The following is a 20,365-nucleotide window of genomic DNA, read 5'->3' on the forward strand; positions in this document are numbered from 1 at the left end:
TGCAGCTCCAGTGGACCTCTGGCTGAAGTGCCCCCAGGTTCCCCAGCAGAGGAGCCCAGGTGGCAACACCTGCCCAGGTCGTGACCTCGCACTCGCATCTTTAGGCTTACAGGTGTGCTTTTTGTGCATCCTGATCAAAGATGGAGAGGACTTGGAACACTCCTCTTGGTTGCTCGCTGATCCAGGCCTAAGAGAGAAGCTCTGACGTGTGTGTGTGGTGTGGGATGTGTGTGTGCATGTATTAAATTTCAGGGCAAGGACTTTCTACCTGGACACAGCCCATAGATTATGCAGCCCACGTCGCTTATTTTCTGTAGACTCTGACTCTAGGGATATGCCCCTGGGGATGTGTCTTTTCCAATGACAGTGCATTCCGTTGTGTGGGACACTCATTCCTACCCTCCAGGTGAAAGAGGACCTGAAGTGCATTGTTAGCAATGGCAAGCTCACTTCAGCGAGCAAGAGTGTTATTTTTTAGTAACAAACTGAAAACAGAGTCTCAACAGGATTCAATGCCTTGCTTGGCACTTCCTACCAATCTGAACAAAGAAGGCATCATTTGAGGGTGGAGAAAACGCAGTGCCTGATGAGATCTGCGTCCCTCCCTGAGGAGCATGGCATCAGGGAAGAGCTTTCTTCCCACGACTGCTGTGGCAATGCAGAGGCGCAGCTCTGGGTTACAGTGATCTCTCAATACCCCATTCAGACAGGCTTATGCTTGGCTGGTGGTGCTGTTAGCACTCTGTGGGGTGTAAGATTTCCAAAGTGCTTTTGGAACCACTTGGTCCAAAGCTAGTCACGAAACCATCAGTATTCCAAACTCATGATTCCAACGTTATTCCCATGATGAAGAGCTCCAGGACAGCTCCTGAATGGTGCAGAGCAAAGGGCTTCCCAGCCTCCTGCAGCAACAGGTGATCGATTTCAACAAAACTAACAGCAGAGTTTCCTTTCACAAACAGAAGAGCTGACCCCGGAAACTTGTCTCAGTAAATGGATACTGTTTCTTCCCAAGCAACCCATGTTCTTCCTGCTCTCCAGGAGCGCACATTTCCTGGAATGTGGCTACACCTGCCCAGGAGTTAGGTGAGTCTCCAGGGCCCTGCTGTTAGTGAGACGAGTGAACCCCTATTCTCATGCTCACACCCCCTCAACCCTCTCGTCCTCTGCTCCACGCTGGACCAGTGATGATGACGTGGATGCCACTGTGAGATTTGCTCCCAGGACACGATTCAGAAGCCAAAGGAGATAAAGCAACCCCATGAAGTTGACAAGTTGACGGAAGCTGAGAGGGTGGTCCGAAGCTGGTGGACCAGAAACTTGGCAGTGCAAGGAAGCCAAGAAGAGATAAAAAGGGAGAAAAGAGAGGAGTGGGAAGAGAAAAACCAAGAGAGAAGAGGCAGTCCAGAGGGAAGAGCTGGTCAACCTCACTCCCCTGCGACCAGTGCACCTACCTGGGACCAGGCGGACACCAGCCACTGCAGCTTCTTGGGCTTGTGGCAGCGCTGAAGCAGACAGGCTTCATGCACCCTGGGCTTGGGCTCTGAGGTGCAGACAGCGTCGGGCAGCAGCTGTGCTCTGGCCGAGGGGTTGGTGCTCTTACAGGCCACTGCCCGCTTCCTCCACCCCTTCCCACAGGTGTGTGAGCACTGCACAGAACAGTCAGGATCAGCACCCAGTGAGGGCCATGTGCAACACAGCACATCATGCAGGGGCCCTGCCGCCGCCCATGCCAACCCCGCCCTGGTTACCTCTGCCCAGGGCCCGGTGCTCCATGCAGGTGGGCAGCTCTGAGAGTTGCAGGCCTGCCTGCTGGAGGGAGCAGGCTGAGGGCACAGGCTGGCCGGGACTGGCTCCGAGTCATAGTGCACCCGCCGTGTGCACTGCACGGCGCGGCTCTGGGCACCCCCGCCACACGTCCGACTGCAGGCACTCCAGTTCCCCACGGACCAGCTGCGCAGGGACAAAGAGACCTCGGTGAGGGATGGCTCCATCACTCTGATAGAAGCGGCCCCACAGAGGTGGCGGCGAGATTTCCCAGCCACGGTTGTGTGTGTGCAGTTATTTTCAGTTCCACCTTTCCCGGGTGGGCATTCCTACCGGAGTCTCCCTCCCCCTGCTGTTTCCCACCTCCCTGATCCTGATTCACGATCTGCCATTCTTTCCCTTCCTCTAGCTTTTGGGTTCCAGTGGACTTGGAAAGAACCCTATTCGGCACAGTGCGTCTGTTCTCTTCTTTTTTAAAAAATGCAAAATTTCAAACATATAAAAAATAAAACACCTCTGGGTTTCTGTCCCCTCAGCTTTCACAGTTTTCAGTGTATGCCCCCAACCCTGACAGCATTTTGAAGGTGATTCCAGACATGAAACTATCTCACTATGCATCTCTAAAAAATAAGGATTTTTTAAAAACATAACCATAATATCATCATAACATCTAGAGTATTAATGATTTGTTAACATCCCTGAAGGGCTAGTGTTCCAATTCCCAGCTGTGTCATCAATATCATAATTTAATATGTTTGTTCGAGGAATCCAAATAAAGTCCAGATTGTGCAACAGATTCACATCTTCTCTTTTAGTCTTTAGACTTTCCCTTAAATTTTGTTTATTTTTATGTTCAATGCATTTGTTAAAGAAACTGGATCTTTCCCTTCCTGAATGTTCCACAGTGTGTTTTGCTGGTTACAGGATTCTTGGAATTACATCTCTGTGGTGTTGGTTCTTGTGTTCCTCTGTCCTCTATCTTTTAATTCTTTAGTGGTTGGTTCTAGAGGCTTCTTCAGATTCTGGTTCTACTTTCTCATATGATTATTTCATAAGTGATCAAGCATTCTTCCAGCAGGAGGCTCATGATGTCTGATTATCTTTCTTTCAATTTATTAGCAGCTGTTGATGCTTCTAAATGTGTTTTCCTTTCCTGGTGATAAAAGTATACCCCCATCAACATGCATATTGTCAGGTAATAGGGTGCGGAGTGGAGTCGGAGCCAGGCTTTGCCCAGTGGCATCACCTTTGATCAAGACACTGCGCCTGAGTGTGTCTACCAAGCCTCAGCTGGTTTCGCACAAGCCCACTTGCAGGAGGGCTCGGTGTGCACCCTGGAGAGGTCGTCAAGAGGACGGCAGAAACATGGCCCCGTAACAGGGACTCACTGGGCAGGAGGGCTTGAGCTGCCTCCTGGAGTCACTTCTGAGGACTTGATGATTTCCATTCACGTTAATTTCCCTGTGCAACCCCCTCTGGGCCAGTCACAAGGGGATGGGAGGGGAGCTGGCTTCCTCACCACCTCCTTGCAAGTGCATCAGTGCAGGGCACCAGGGGTCCCACCTAGGGGTCGCCTGCGAGGCTGTGCCTGCAGCTGTGTCTGTGCTGAGGACCCAGGGCAGGGGCATCCTGTCTTCCACTCTACAGCATTGCTGAGTAGAGTTAGGGCAACAGTGACTTGCTCCTGAATCTCAGGGTAAACCCGAGGACTTGTGAAGATGCCCAGGCTTCTCTTTTGACCCTCCATCCTGTGCCCCCACACTGAACTCCACAGTACCCTCAGATTAGGTGTCAAAGCAGAAGCCCAGAGGGCTTGGCCAGGAACTCCGGAGGTGCCTCTGGCAGCAGCCACGGCACCTGGGAAAAGTATTCTCGAGAATGGCATTTGTGGACCCAAGTTACATAGAGAGAGACAGAAAGGAGAAGGGAAATCCCTCCATGATCCCTTCTGCGAACATCACTGCGATGATTTCCTCACTCTTGCTTCCAGTGCTTTCTGTGTGTAAACATATTTTTAACATGGTTCAGAGCAGGCAGTATATGCAAGTTTTATTCAGCATTCAAAAAATTCAGTGTCTAGGCTGGGTGTGGTAGCTCACGCCTGTAATCCCAGCACTGTAATTCCAGGCTGAGGCAGGAGGAATAAGCCTAGGAAGAGGACGCTTAAGCCTAGCAGCTTGAGACCAGCCTGGGCAACATGCAAAACCCCGTCTCCACATACACAAAATACAAAAATTAGCTGGGTGAGGTGATACACCACTGAAGTCCCAGCTACTTGGGAGGATCACTTGAGCCCAGGAAGTCAAGGCAGCAGTGAGCTGTGATTGCATCACTGCGCTCCAGCCTGGGTGACACAGCAGGACTCTGTCTCAAAAAATAGAATACAATACAATAAATAAAAATAAAAATTCATTGTCCAAAACAAGCGTTTTTCTTACACTTCAAAGCCTTTATAAACACATTTCAGTGTCTCTAATTCCACAATCTGGATCGAGGTATACAGATACCTAAGTAAGAAAATACAGATAAAAAACTGGACCTCAAGCTCCAGGAGATCCAGGAACATCCTGAAACTGCTCCAGTTCTGTGCACGCCTGGCTGGACGTAATTTCTGAGCAAAATGGTGAGTGTCTTTCCTCAAGTTCTCCAGGGAGTCTGTGACTCAAGTAATTTTAGAGCCAATGTTTGGACTCTTCTGAAAGTCCTGAGGATGAATTAGGTGGTAGAACCTTGAAGGAGAGGGAAATTGATGCTACTTCCTGGATGGGAAACAGAAGTGATCCCACCCCGAACCCTTGTATAGCCACATCACATTACTTATGGTCTTTAGACCAAGCACCATGATCGTTTTACTTACTTTGGTTTGTAGAAGCCTTGAATTATTTTATACGAAGTATTTTTACTGAAAAGGTTCAACTATACTTTTAAGAAAATTATAAAAAGACTAAAATGTAAATTTGTGTACGCACAAAAAGTAAACATGTCAGCGTTGTAGGAGAAGTTGCCCCATATGGATTGTGGTAACGCTTCAATTTTTCAGTGTCAACAAGATTAGTGGTTTGTTTTTTTTTTTAACTCCATGTTAAGCCACCTAAATTACATACACATCCTCATTATGAAAAATGGATTCTTGGCTTCCCGGCTGTGATAATTCTGCATGTGAAGCCTCTCGGTTACTCTGTTGCCGCTTCTGTGTGCTTTCCTGTTGTTTTTAACTTTCCTCCCATTTCCTACATTTGCTCTGTCAATCCCGCAGCCTTCTAAATTACAATGGGTGTTCTACACTGAGGCTGCAAAAGACACGTTGGCTGTTCAAGAGCTTTTCACACCGCCTCGTTAAGTCTTCTGTCTCCACCATCTTAAGACGTTCCAACTGGGTCGATCCATTCTCTGCCTTCTCTCTTAGCTGCACATCATTCAAACAGTCCTCCTGAACAAAGCCCCTTCATACCACATCTGGAAACACCAAGTGTCTGCTTTGTTTAAAAAACCGAGCTTTAGGGGAATGTCTTCATTTCAGCTCATGAATGAGTCAAAATCCACGCAAGCTTCTGTGCTAACGTCTGCGGGTTCCATGAACAGTAACAAGCTGTGTTCAGTTGCCCACCAGTGGCCACAGGGGTTCTCGCTTTGTCTTGGTTTTCCTAAGTCCATCAGCTGGAAGAATGCAAAGTGGCTGGTAGTACCCAAATCAGTCAGTTTCCACGGCAGGACTCTGGAGACGCAGTCCCCACTGGCCCTCAGGACCTCCACTGCCCAAGGCTCCCTCTCAGGGTGCGCCTTTGTGGCTCTCAACACTGCCCAGAAAAGTGACAAGGTTTACAGCCTCCACTCAACAGTCTACTCAGGATTTCCTGGTACCATCTAATCAATACACAATATCCCTAATGCCAAACAGTCTTTAGTCATTTCTCAACAAAATGACTCCCTCTTCCCCACTAAAACAAAATTAAAATGACATTTCGGTTTTTGCATGTAATGCTTTCTTTGAAAATGCAAGTTTCCAAAAAGGGTTTAGTAAAGTCCCCCGTCATGACGCACCACACCAGCAGATTGTGTGTCATAACGACAATTCAGATGCAGAGGCCAGCCCTGGGCTGGGACCGAGCTGCGGCCTAGGGCCAAGCCCCACCAGGGCAGCCATGCTCTGCCTGTGGCTTTCACATCAGCAAGTCTCCCTGAGCCCGCCCTTTTAGAATTTACTTTCAGTGTCTTTTGTCTGCTGATTCTTTTTGAAGTTTCACCATCCAGCACTCTGTTGTTCTACTTTCAAGAACGACTCTAGGAATTCTAGGCAGGAGTCTCTCATAACACAATAAAGACAGAGAATAACAATGGGGCAGAAACCTTGTCACGACACAAACCTACACGAGGCATTGATGAGTATCAGGGCTCCAGCACCAGCTGGATTTAGTCCAGAGGGGTGGGTGCTGGATGCCGTGAGACGCAACATTAGAATACAGCATTCGCTAGGTGGTGCCTTTTCAGCATCAGACTTAGACGTGGGGACTCTTGACTTCTGCAAGCTGGTGTATGGGTCACAACTGTCCAGTAGGCTGTTCTAAATTAAACCGTTCATGTCACTGACTATACCCAGATACTCACACACTGCAGACTCAATGGCCCAGGGGTCAAGAAATCTGCCAACATGGTCTGACAGGATCAATACTACTTGGTTTTTGAAGACACAACAACCTTGTCTTCATATAAAATAGCAGCGTCTTCACCTGTATAATTTGAGATCTAATGTAATGTAAGTAAATTGAATGTTTTAAAGATAACAATGCACATTCAACAATAAAGAGATGACAGTTGGAAAAATCTGCCTCTTCCATAGGGAAAACATTAGTTAACAAATTAACTAAGAGTGCAGGCCGGCTGTAAGCTGAAAGTACAGAGGCCAGGATCAGCAGAACTTGGGAGACAATGATGTCCTAAGCCTGTCGGGCAGGTGGCCAAGGACCTTTTTAGCTTGCCATCCTCCTCGGTTGGCTTGGGGATTTGCTATGGGTCTAGGACAAAGGAAGCTTCATCAGTATCACCTGGTGCCAGCTACACTCCAAGCAAGTTCAAAGGTAGAAGTCCAGCTCTGAAATAAACAATGATCTCCGTGACCAAGTAGGTAAATGAGCACAGTAGGTAGAACGAGTTATTAGACAGATTGCACTGTGCCCACACATGATGCCTTCTGGAGCAAGGCACTCCAGTCTCCAAATCCTCCTAAAGTCCACCAGTCAGTACATCAGAAATCAAATCCTCCGAAAACCCAGCAGTCGGGACATCAGAAATGACAGCAACATGCCAGCTCATCCCTCCCAGCTGCAGCTGGTTTGCATAGATGTTTCTGACACTGCCTGGCAGGGCAGGACCCTTGGGCTGTCTCCTGGGAGGTGTCCATCTAGGAATTAATGCCAGGGTCTGGTCTGGTTTTTCACATGGGAACGGACAGCCCATTTCTGATGACTGGTTGGCAAGGAACAGGGCCCAGCACTCCAGGGCTCTCTGTGAGCATTTGGGAGCTTGCAACTTGACAGTCACTTCATTTTCTTCAGTCTCAAAAGTCAAACCACTTTGCCCGACTTGTGAAACCCAAGGAGAGATTTACAATGGGCCAGACAAAGACCCTGAATTGTTTTCACCTCTAAATGCAGGATTTCTTTGCTGAAGCACACATAGCCAAACCGAGGACATCAAAGCTCCTCACAAAGGCGGCGCTGTGGGCGTCAACTTCAGGGACTGTGAGGAGCCAAAGGTGTGCGAGGAGTTACTACTCTGAGGCCAGCATGCCATTTTTACCAGGTTTTCCTGTCTCACCATCCTGTCATCAGAGCTTATGTTAAAAGGAATCAGTATGATCTACAGAGCTTTCACTGATGGGGGACAGACAGGAACATGGAATTATGAGACACACAGACCAAAGGAACTGACCTCGCTTTTCAAAACAGACAGCCTCAGTAATTCCCTCGTTCAACAAAAACCCCTGGTCTGAGGGTTTCCTCTGCAGAACACTGGGGGCTTTTGCATTCCCCTTTAAAAGGGAAACCAGTCAACTCTAAATGGCAACAGCACTCTGGTTCTGGGGAGGCTGCCCCTCTGCCCACTTTCCAGGGAAGACTGGAAGAAAGAGCAACGCACCCTACTTTTTTCATCAGAGTAGGAGGTCTTCTCTTCTGTCTGGTGTTGACTCCTGCATCCTCTCTGCTGTGCTCCACAGCCATATATGCCATTGCTTACAGACATCTCTGTCTCGTGGGTAAAGGGCATCCAGGGCCAGTGGTCCCCATCTTTGCCCTCTATGTGCTGGGAAGGGCTCCAGCATTGATCACGTTTACCAGCCTTGTCTTATGTGTGTGGAGACTGTGCTCCCAGAAGCAAGGAGATGCACATTTTACTGCCAGTCCCCTCTCCAAAACGGTGCTGTTGTCACAATCAGAATCATTCCTGTTCTACTCAAAAGAATGAGAGTATTCTGTCCTCTTCAGGTTTCTGGGCTGGAAGCTCAACTCTCCCTTGCCGCTTCTGTGCCCCTTCAACACCCACCCATTGAGCCAACGGTTTCTACTACAAATACCTTTGCTGTGGACTAAAAACTACTGGGGTGGTAACACACGGGTAGGCAACCTAACGATCTAGACCTAATTACATCTGAGGTTGAGTCCTGTCTGAGTAAGAGGTAACTCCCTCCTCTTTACCAGGCTTAACATCCAAAGTTCTCATGCCCAATGATAGCACAAAGGGGATCTCAAACACCTGCACATTCCTGGTCTCGCTCCTGTTCTGTATGAACCAGAAATTGGACGGCCTTGGCTCTTAGGGGTTAAGGGTCAGGAATCTGAAATTGTGCAAAGCCCTGGGGGCCTGGATGACTGGCAGCTTTGGAAACACGATTTTGGAAATGTAACATCCAGCTCTTCAGAAAATCCCTGAGACTGGCCACAAAAGTTCTGAGCTACCCTCTCTTCCCCTTTGTGGCCTCAATTTCTTGTATTAAAGTTGTACTAATTTTATTTTTTAACCATTATGAGGACTAACTAGGATGTGCCAATAAAAAAACTGGGGAGGGCGGGGAGTCTGCTCAATCAGTTCTTCTGGAGGAAAACAGATGCTTTAATTCCCTGTCATTAGCATCTCAGCAAAGCCCATCTGAGCTCTTCTGTGGAGCAGGCTCTCTGGTTCTGCACAGCCCTCCTGATTTTGAAGAGCGTGTCTGCAGCAGGCTGCTGGCTCAGAGCCTGTGACTCAGCCTCTGTGAGTGCAAAGTCACGGAAGCTTGAGTTCCTTCTCAAAGAGGGATCCGCCCAGAACCAAAGGGGTTTCAGAGCTGGGATGGACCACAGCCGCTTCCTTATATACTGACTCTTCCAATACTGAAATATAGATGTCTGAAAAGTAAAGGTAATGATCTCCAATATTAACGTTCTTTCAAGCCTCCTAAACAACTCAGCTTAAGAACTGTGGAGATATTCCTAGCCAAGGATGTCCTACCCTCAGGGCGAGATCTTAAACTTACATTGTATTTGGACATAGAAGGTTGTAATGGATGTACTGATAACTGTTCAGGTTACAAACATTCTTCTGCTACCCTGACATGGAAGCACACAAGTGGTTTTCCACTGGGTATATCACTTCCTGTGTGAGACCCTTTGGCTTTCTACTCTCTGGAGGGCAGAGCACTAGAGTATTCTCTGGATCTATTTCTGTCCTAGTGGCTCTCTACCTGTCTGCTCCGTTCATCTCTGGACACTAGATGTGCTGCCTGGATGGGCTCCTCCCTGCTCAATGGTTTACTTCCAGCCTTGTTAGAAACTCTTCTTTAGTCATTCTGAACTGACACATGAGACTCACTGCGCCTCTTCATCCCTTGGCAAAACACATTGGCGGCCGCCCACACCATGCTGAGCACCAGTGGGTGAGGTGCCAGCCTTGCCCAGGGATGTCAGCATCCTTCTGCTGCCACTCCAGGGCTCACAGGGAATGGGCTGAATCTGTCCTCCAATCTGTTTATGGCAGCTGAATTTGTTATTGGAATTATGTAATATAATTAAATTTGGTGTAGCGCTATGAAACACGAGCATTAGAAAAGAAGAGCTGTTTCTATGAAAACGAAGTTAAATCTTTGGAATGACTCAGTTGAGACCAGTCATTAAACGGCATTGCTGTCAAATTAGGTGTGGCTGAGACAAAAGTAAAATATTGAGGAAACATACAAATTTTAAAATGACTTCCCACTCAAGATAAATGGGACAAGTTTCATCCTTTTTTAAAGAAACTCAAACTGGAAATTATATGCAGTGAGCATGTTTTATGAAATAATCCACTTAGATCCTTCCATAGGCAGACCCTACTCAAAAAAATGCTTGGGCCATAATTAAAAGAATTAGCAAATGAATGCACATTTATGTCTTTTAAGTGAAAATAAATGTTTCAGGTATGTGTGTGCATTTTTTAAAAATAATTTTTCCCTCTACTTTTTTCATCAGAGTAAGAGGTCTTCTCTTCTGTCTGGTATTGACACCTGCATCCTCTCTGTGCTCCACAGCCGTACAAACCATTGCTTACAGACATCTCTGTCTGGTGGGTAATGGGCATTCAGAGCCAGTGGTCCCCATCTTTGCTCCCTCTTCCTTTCCTGTCACCTGCCCTTCCTGTCATCCTAGAAGTGGGATGCCCCTGGCTTCATCCTCCAGCCTTTTCCTGATCCCACCAAATCACACAGACTCTGCTTCCCGATTTTCCAGAAAAGCTACTCCCTCCTATGTATCTGATATTCATTGGCTGAGTCCAGGTCTGTGATGGTTAATTTCATGTATCAACTTGTCTAGACTGCAGCAGACAAATATTTAGCTGAGCATTATTCTGGACACTTCTGTGAAAGCATATTTAGGTGAGATAAACATTCAAATCTGTAGACTTTGAATAAAGCTGATGACCCCTGTAATGGGGGTAGACCTCATCCAGTCTGTTGACGGCCTGAATAGAGGGAGGTATCCCCCAAAAAAGTCTGGGCTTCAGACTTGAACTGCAAAACTGCAACTCCTTCCTGGGTTTCTGGTCCGCTGATCTGTCCTGCAGATTTTGGACTTGCCAGTCCCCACAATCACATAAGCCAATTCCTTAAAATAAATCTTCCTTTGTCTTGTTGTCAGCTAAAGAACAGGCAGGCTTTTAAAGAATTAAAGTTTGTTTTATTTAGAAGTCTTATAGATGATTGCAACCAGGAGAGCCTTTACCTCACACAGGCACATCCACATCTAATTGGTTCTGGTTCTTTGCAGAACTCCAATACAAGATCCCTGTCATTTTTCACAGGAATTGCTCCTTAATTGTCCCCTAGCTTCTGAGTCTGAGTTGACAAAAGCCAATCTCCACTCTGTTGCCAAGAAGTGTTTTCAATGCGAACATGAGCACACAGCATTACTATAATATTTGAAATTCTCCATGGCTCCCCATTTACCAGGGCACAGGGCTCACGCACATGCACCTGCAGCCTCCATCCCCCACCTCTCTGAATGTCCACAAGCCCCAGAGTGTCAGCGGTTTCAGGAGTTCAAAGCTCCCAGGAAAGGGCCCCTCAGCTGTTAGAGTAAAGATGGGCTGTGTTGGCAACATACCACAGGATGGCAAATCTCTGGTGTTGCTTCCTTTACGTCCAGACCTAAGGGTTCGTTTGGTCACTCCAAGTACCTAACTAACATGTCCACTGGTTGCTTTTTTACCAAACGCTTAATTTGGCAGTCTTGCCCTATATGTGGCCCCTGCCTCAGCAATATAGTAAACTCTTTTTCCTTTTAAAGGAAAGGAACGCAAGCTCACTGCAAGCACCCTGGAAAGGCACGAACAAGGATGGAAACACAGCTGCTCACGATCTCAGGACAGAGAAGCCCCCTCTCATAGCATCCAAGCTCCAGGACAGACCTGCCCACCTCAGCTCCTGAAACTCGGCCTGGGGTGCTCTCTGGCCAGCTCTTTTCTGACAGTGCTGAAGAGAGACATTGTGATGCAAGGATGGCAAGAATGAAATCACGTATTTTAAGGGAATGAGAGAGACTGGTTTGCGGACCAAGAGGAAAACAGCATGAAAGAGCTCTGAGGGCTTCGTCGTGGGCAGGAGGCCACTTTGCCCACTGAATATTTTCTTCTCACACAAATGACTTGCATGAGAGAACCGAGAAAGGAAACTGGGAACACACAGCCACACGAGGCAATGACTCCTAACTGTCCTCAGGTTCAATACCACACCCATCGAGCTAAGAATGTGCCAGCACCATCATCAGAAAAATAATGTTAGGAATTACATCTCATAAATTAAAAAAGAGCTAGAAAACCGTGACACCATCAGAGCCTCTTCCTGCCACCTGCACACAGGCCAGGAAATGGCCTGCCAAGGTGCCCTCCATCTCTATGTCCTTCACTGGGTCCCCTAGACTCACAGGGTCACTGTGGCTTCCATGCCCGTGAGATGCACCGCCTGTGCCTTGCCCTCCAACCACGGCATTTGCTGTGTTGAAGGGAATGAGGGAATGCCTGCTATCCCTGTCACAGACACCATGTGGGGCCCATCGGCCAGGCACCACAAGCCTGTGCACCCTGCCAGACCCAACTGAGGGCCTCCCTGGACATTAAGAATGGCTATGAAGAGGGATGACAAACAAATGTGTCCCAAGAAGGGGTGAACGTTAAGATAGGCTGTGCAGGAAGTCAACAGTGAAAGGTTATGGTGACAGCAGGGCAAGGAGGCCTTCAGTGTGGCAGGAATGAAGACTGCTAGGACAGGGCCCATGAAGGCACTGGAGGAGGCAGTAGCAGGTCCTGGAGGGTCATGGAGGCCACACGATGGCATTTGGGTACTAAGCAAATGACAATGGAGAGCCATGGGAGGCCGGACTTGGAGAAGTGTCTATACTGGGTTTGTATTTTATTTTATATTTATTTTTTATTTTTAAAATAATAATAATTATTATTATTTGAGCTGGAGTCCCACTCTGTCACACAGCCTGGAGTGCAGTGGCACAATCTCAGCTCACTGCAATCTCTGCCTCCCAGGGTTCAAGCCATTCTCCTGCCTCAGCCTCCCAAGTAGCTGGGATTACAGGCATGCACCACCACGCTCGGCTAATTTTTTGTATTTTTAGTGGAAATGGGATTTCTTCATGTTGGCCAGGCTGGTCTCAAACTCCTGACCTCAGGTGATCCAGCCTATTCAGCCTCTTAAAGGGCTGGGATTACAGGCGTGAGCCACTGTGTGTGGCCCGGGTTTGTATTTTAGAAAGATCACTGCAACTGCAGAATGAATAAGACACTAGAGGAAGCTAGACTGTAGATAGAACTTCCTACTCAAATCTCCTGAGGCTGCAAGGGTGAGAGGCTGGTGGCTTGACTAGGACTAGAGCCTCATTTCCATTAGAGAGGGCCATTCTGTCTGTCCACAAAACTTATGCTTTATAATTTGACATTTCATCAATGCCTCTGTGAAACTCACAGGACTGAGCACATGCAAAAATACTAAACATTTGTTGACCAGTTGACAATGAACATCACCCTCCTCAATTCACAGACACAGAGCCGGGTTATTTCTTCAATATAGTAACATCACTAGAAGCTTCCTTTTGGGCTCAGCATAATGTACCTGTGTTTCAGCAGATTTGCTTTTGCCTGTGGATACAGAAATCCATAAAGTTATAACCAGGCACCAACAGGGCAACACAAATCAAAGTTCTTTGTGAAGTCTTGCCCTGTTCCATGACCCTGGCTGGCTGACTGCCCCAGGACAGCCTTTCTGTGTCTGAGGCCTTGTGGTGCGTTGGTGGGGAAGCGGTGGCTCTGCAGTCAGGATGCCTGGGTTCCCAATCTCAGCTCCAATCTTGCCAGCTGGACGGCCTTCAGGAAATCATTGGACACCAATGTCTCCATTCTCTCCTCCACAAAGGGGAGATGGTCACAGTAGCTTTTCTATGCAGTGCTGGGCAGGCTGGGAGGACTAGCAGAGAGGAAGCGCTCAGGAAGGGCTGGCTGTGGTTATCATGATTTCATTCCTTCGTCTCTTCCTCATCCTGTCCCTGCCTCTTCTCCTCCTCAATCCTCACCTGGGAAAGGGAGCTCATTCACATGTGGCCCACAGGACTCCTGACATTCAGTCCCTCAGTCTGTGTACAAGAGGGAAAGCCACGTTTTCCTATAGCGGTATTATTTTATACTTATTATATACATCCCTTCTGAAAATCAACAAAGAACCACTAAAGACCTGACTGGTAAATATGAATTAAAAAAAAATCACAGAGACACAGACATTAATTTTGTTGTATTGCCTCTTAGTGATTTTCTGGCATGGGTAAAAATGATGTCATGATATGGCCATTACATGGAACAATGTGATTTTGGAATATTTACTCTTCTGAGAACTACCGAGAAATTTTAGAATTTCTAGAATTAGAAGGACGGGGATGTTGAAAGAATGCAGAAAAAAATGCTCCCAAGCAGTGGTAACTGGATGGATTTATTTATACCTATTGAAAAGAAAGTGAACGCCATCTCAATGATGCTGGAAGAGCCCACACAGGTGCTCTCCACCTCGTCTGGGGAGAGAATGAAAGCAAGTGGTCACAGCGGGAAGAACAGGCCTTTCAGGTCCTATGCAGTGAACGTTTACAAGGGGAAAGAAATGACTGCCAGTGCCTCTTACAAATCCCTTGTTTCAAACAGAAAAATGATATTAAAAACTTGGTTAACTCCCAAGAGAAGCTGCTGAAGCGCACTGCAGCATGGAAACAAGAATTTTAGGGCCTCTATTTTGTGCAACACCTTCTTTTTTTTTTTTCAGACAGAGTTTCACTCTCGTTGCCTAGGCTGGAGTACAATGGCTTGGTCTCAGCTCACTGCAGCCTCTGCCTCCCTGGTTCAACTTCTCATCTCAGCCTCCTGAGCAGCTGGGATTACAGGTATGCACCACCACGTCCAGCTAATTTTTGTATTTTTAGTAGAGACAGGGTTTCACCATGTTGGTCAGGCTGGTCTCAAACTCCTGACCTCAGGTGATCCTCCCGCCTTGGCCTCCGAAAGTGCTGGGATTACAGGCGTGAGCCACTGCACCCGGCCTGCGAAAGACCTTATTAACATTCCCAGGGGAGAAGTGGCCCTTCTGCCACAAAGTTCATGGACTGTGATCGTGAGACCACTGACTTTGTTTGGACATTTTAACAGCTGGCTAGGAAATGTCTTCCTCATACAGTTTAGGTGAAAGCCAGCTGCAAGAACACAAGCTTGTGTGTTACACAGATTTGATGATTTCAGATCTGACTTGCTTCTTTATCTCAGGAGATTTTCCTATCCTGAGGACAAGCCATTTTCTTGAGAAAGGAAATATGTTTCCTAAATCGCTGAGAAGATAAATGTACTAAACAATACATCATCTAAGTCAACGACAGATACTTGCATGCTAATAATGAGATGACCATAGACTGAAACTAGGTTTAGGTTTTCTGAACTACTTGGAAATTCATGGCTGCCATGCCATTAACAATGTTATTTTGCCCTGATTGAAAGGTGATGTAGAGACAGCACTTTTGATTAAGACACTCATTTTGCTGGAGGATGCTTTCATCTAGCCCAAAAGTTGGCAAATATCTTATTAAAGGGGCAGATAGTAAATATTTCAGGCTGGTGGAGATCTCTGCTGCGAGGACTCATCCCTGCTGCAGCAGTGAGAAAACCACTGGAGACCCCATGTACATGAACAGGCCTGACTGTTCTGATGAAACCTGATTTACACAACCAGGTATGGCAGGCTGCACTTGGTGCACAGCCCATAGGTTGCCACCTGCTGATTTAACCAATTCTACTTATGAATAATCGAATTGGACATATCTGCAAAAACCAGGAAGCAATTAGTGTTTTTACAGCACCCAAGACAAGATAGACCTGCTGGAGTTTGATACCTATGTTGAGCCTAGCTATCATGGATTACTAGATTAGGACAAATGACCCCATTGTTGGGAATGTTAACAATGAAATAACAGCAATGACAACAAACAACAACAAGCCCACATATTAAAGCCTGAAGTTCTAACAAAATATTTGCAAATCTTAAGGGATGAAATGAAGCATATGCAGATGGCTTCAAATATTGCAGTAAGTAAGAAAGCAAACCAGTCACACCTTACATGTAGTATATGAATTTGGTTAACAGCCACGCAGAATCAGTGCCCCTGGAGGACAAACCAAATACTAGGCAGGGCACTAAGCTTTTTTTTCTATTATCTATTGACTGGTTTAATTTTCCCGGCAAACCAATGATGTGGACAGATGCTATTATTTCCTAAAAGTGAAGTGCAGAAAGGCGACATAAGTGGTGTGAGATGGGATTTACACCCGGGAAGCCCAGCTCCAGGGCCTGGACTCTCATGACCAGTTCTGGTTCCTTTTAAAGTGCACAATACACCCCAAGTAACCCATTCACATGCATTAGCCCACTTAACAACCCTACGGGGCAATGCTGTTAGAATTTCATTTCACGAACGGGGAAGCTGAGGCTAGAGACACCGAGGACCCTGTCTGCAGCCACAGAGGTCGCTGATGGTCAGCATCATACAGCTGGAGTGGCAGGATCAGGAAGGGAGCCCAGTGAGCCTGGGTTCTTATCCACTGTGCTGCATTGCTCCCAGATAAATACAACTTCTACAAGGCTGGCTTGTCAGCTGGAGAAAAATCTGATGTGAGTTTGTAATTTAATGTTGCTTAGCTCTAAAGTGACCTAGAAAAAATGTATATATTTAGTAATTTTGTGGGCTTGACTATTTTAACTGGACAATGGCAATTTATGTGATACCTATCTATTTTATACCTAGATAAGTATAGAATGCATTACTCCTGGTAAAAGTTGTGTATTTCTACTTTCTGGCTGATTATCTACTCGGAGAAGTTTTCCAAAAATTCCTGAATGATTCAGTATTGAATCAGCGTCAAGTTATTCAGGGCCTCGATTGTTCCAAACAGGTTTCCCTTAGTCATTATGCACACTTAGATTGTCTATAACATCTGAAATATCTTTTCCTGCCTCTCACCGGAGCCTTTTACGTGGTATTCTAGGGAAAGCCTACGTGTCTAACGGGAATTTAAACATTTCATGAGTAACGTAGGTTCATTTTTCTTTCTTTTGAAATGAATGACCTTCCCACAGGAGACGGTTTAATTCATTTCTCAAGGTGTGAAATGCAATTTAAATCACGGAGGATTCACTAGCAACTGTGTATGGGCTTCCGTTCTTCGGCTCTTCGTTTTCTTAGGAACACTGTCCGTTTCCCATTCTATCACAGACGTGAACCCTCCCCGCTGCGACTCCTTCCTTTTATGACAAGGATTTTAAAATGATGGCCTCCCTCCTCCTCTAGTTTCCGGCTTTTCTGGCATTTTCGCGTCAGGGTTTCTTGGATGTTCACTCTGAGACTAATACTTAGAAATGGTCTTCTCCAGGCTCTTGAACTGTTTTTCTGAGAATTGTTTCCAGGTGTCCTCCTGCAGCGAACCTGGATGCTTTGAGGCTGACCTGCAGCCACGCGGTTCCTAAGGCTCGTGAGCTCCGCCAGTGTGGGGGCTGTGAGGCTCTGGGCCGAGCAGGACTGGCCAGTTAGGACCATCCACAAAGGTTTTATGCAAAGTCTTCAGTGACAGGGTCAGCAGGAATCACCATAAATCTAATGGGTTTTAAGAAAGAAACCAAAGAAGCGGATTGAATCCATATTTTACACAGATCAAATTCGCAAGTAGGCTGACACCGTCCGTGAAACCAACATCAATATCCCGCCCGGAGCCTCAGGGACATTCTTTACTGTCAGGCAGTGAGAATATCTTGGTCACATCATTGGATCCACGAACTCTCTACGTCGCTTTCTACGTGGTTAGCTTGCCCATGCTAAACAAAACTGGGAATCGAATTTCCTTGCTTTTAAAGAAATTGGTGAAAGCAGTCAATGGCAACTGAATGATGAGGCATATGAGGTATAAGCCTCTGTAGATGGGTCTAGGCAAAGAACCGAAAAGTGAAGAGTTGAAATGACAGCAGACTCAGGAATACTGTCATTTCCACATAGGATTTGAATTTTTACAATGATTCGTAAGAATCTGTAAGTTTTATCTTTTAAGCTTTCAAATAGCTACCACGATGAGACTCAGGTGTGAAGGCATCACAGGCTGCAGACAGTTTTTCTGGCTGATAGGTGCTGTTAGGCCAGGGGTCTGCCAAGAGTATATGGCTAACATTTGACATCGGAGTCATCTTTCTTGGTAAGCCTGGAACAATTCCATTCTCTGCAGGAAGGACTTCACACTGTGGCACTTGGAGGAGATTAATCAGCTCCAGGAAATGAACATATTGAGTAGGTAGAACAATATTTATGTAACCTCCTGACTCCTGTCCCTTGAAACTACCTTTCAGATGCCTTCATTCTTCTTCAAGACAACTTCAGATTAGTTATTTCTGATTTTCTTACTAAGTCTTAGGTACTCATTGGTTGAATCTTTTCCCCATCAAGTAGGTTCTATATATTAGCACATACTAAAGGGTTATAAAAACTCTTTTTTTTTTTTTTTTTTGAGATGGAGTCTCGCTCCGTCACCCAGGCTGGAGTGCAGTGGCGCTATCTCGGCTCACTGAAAGCTCTGCCTCCCAGGTTCACGTCATTCTCCTGCCTCAGCCTCCCGAGTAGCTGGGACTACAGGCGCCCGCCACTGCACCCAGCTAATTTTTTGTATTTTTAGTAGAGACGGGGTTTCACCATGTTAGCCAGGATGGTCTCGATCTCCTGACCTTGTGATCCGCCCACCTCAGCCTCCCAAAGTGCTGGGATTACAGGCGCACCCGGCTAAAAACTCTTTAAAATATTTAAATAACATTGTTAGATATTTAGTTTAGTCAGCTAAATAATTAAACAACAATTACTGTTTCATTCTTTGGAATCAACTCCGAATGTAAAGCTTTAGCCATTACATCACAAAACTTACCAAATGAATCATGTTGAAAATGTCATATTTATCTATTGCTCTTAAAAACATTGGTCCAGAAAACTAAGGGAATATGAGGAGGAATATACTGTACTGGTATCTCATTAATGAAATTAGCTGTATTATCGTTGGCGTAATTTATTGGTCTATGCTGCAAAAGAGCCTAATGATTCTGTGGTATTTATGTATATAAATATAGACATCAGAAAATACTCTATTTTAGATTTCAGTGGTTTCACATATGCTCAGTATTGTTACAACGAGTTGGGGGTAGAGAAAGGCTGTATTTAAAGACCTCGTTCTCTAGTTCATCCCGTTTAAATGGGAAAGCAGCCAACCCATGTAGCATTTATAATAATTCATTCTGAAGAGTCATATGCAGAACAGAGGAGCAGTGTCTGGGTAGTTGAGGCAGTGTTGTGATGTCTTCCTTGAAATGCCCTATGATGCAAAGTCTACACACACACAAGTTGCAAGAGAGAATTGCATTAGCATTCACAAACTCAGGAAAGCACTGGGGAAATTCAATTCTTTGAAGTAAAGAAAAGGTTCTCCTGAAGAAGAAGTGAAGGCATTTGAAATGCTGACATTAGTGGAGAGTCGAATGCAGATATCTAATGTACGGTTCATTGTGTATTACGAGCTAAAAGGCATTAAGTGGCCTTGAACAGACAGTGAAAAATCTCATTGTCTTAAAGAAATCAACATCTATTGCAAGTCTCTGAACCATCTACAGTCAGATGATCCCTGCTAATTAATCCAATGTTCAAATCCCTCTAGTTTACAGAGTTCCTATAATACTAATAGCTAGTATTTAATGAGGTGCTTTAGCTGCATGAAATTTTTAATTCTCACAACAAATCTGTGAGGTAGCTTTGATTATTGCGCACATTTCAGAGATTAATAAACAGGTGCAGAAATACTAACAAATGTGCCCAAGGCTGGCAGGAGCATGTCGTGGAGCCAGGATCCCAGCACAGACAGGCAGACAGGGCTGCACCCGAGTTTGGAACATTGTGAGACCCACCATTCAGAGGCAGACTAAAGGCGCACCCCAGATGTGGGCACAGTGGCCACTGGGAGAGTGTGGCCACTGCCAGTGCTGAGGAAACCTTTCACAGGCATCCTTCACTGCAGGTGGAAAGGCGGCATGGTTTTCAGAGAGAAATTACGCTCCTGTTGGTCAACACACCAGATTCTGAGTTAATGTGTTTGGTAACTATAAGGCCATACAATTATTTGACGGGTGTGGACCACTCTTTGATAGCTTTATTTAAAAAAAAAAAAACAAACACATCTCTCTGAAACTTATTTTTTATCTTAAACATCATGGTGGTCATTTGGGAGAGATGGTGCAAGTGAGGTAGTACAGATTCCTTTTCCCCAAATCAAATAAAGGCTGACAAACTGTGAACATCTCAAAAGAACCAAAACAAAAGCACTATTCTTGTTACAAGCCATTGGTATTTGTTCCCTAAAGCACTCAGAATAAGTGCACCAGAGGAACAAGGCCTGCAGCGGGGAGATCAGCTCCATTTCTGGTCTATAAATAACTTGTATGGAAATTCCCTGGTCAGAATGAGTTAGGAAAAAAGAAACCTCACAT

General features: G+C 45.9%; 1 protein-coding gene across 2 annotated transcripts in view; it reads right to left on the reverse strand.

Moving 5' to 3' along the window:
• Positions 1-20,365, reverse strand: part of ADAMTS16 (ADAM metallopeptidase with thrombospondin type 1 motif 16) — a 191,185-nt gene that overhangs the window by 38,719 nt on the left and 132,101 nt on the right. Inside the window, exons 19-20 of one of the 2 annotated variants that reach the window (XM_055246185.2) lie at positions 1,752-1,953; positions 1,455-1,649 (exon numbers count right to left, since the gene is read on the reverse strand). In XM_055246185.2, the coding sequence (XP_055102160.1) occupies positions 1,455-1,649; positions 1,752-1,953 (397 nt within the window). Of the gene's footprint in view, positions 1-1,454; positions 1,954-20,365 lie in introns of both variants that reach the window. The other variant, XM_063619592.1, reaches the window with a different exon arrangement.

Source organism: Symphalangus syndactylus, chromosome 16 (genome assembly GCF_028878055.3).
Source record: "Symphalangus syndactylus isolate Jambi chromosome 16, NHGRI_mSymSyn1-v2.1_pri, whole genome shotgun sequence".
Taxonomy (NCBI): Eukaryota; Metazoa; Chordata; class Mammalia; order Primates; family Hylobatidae; genus Symphalangus; species Symphalangus syndactylus.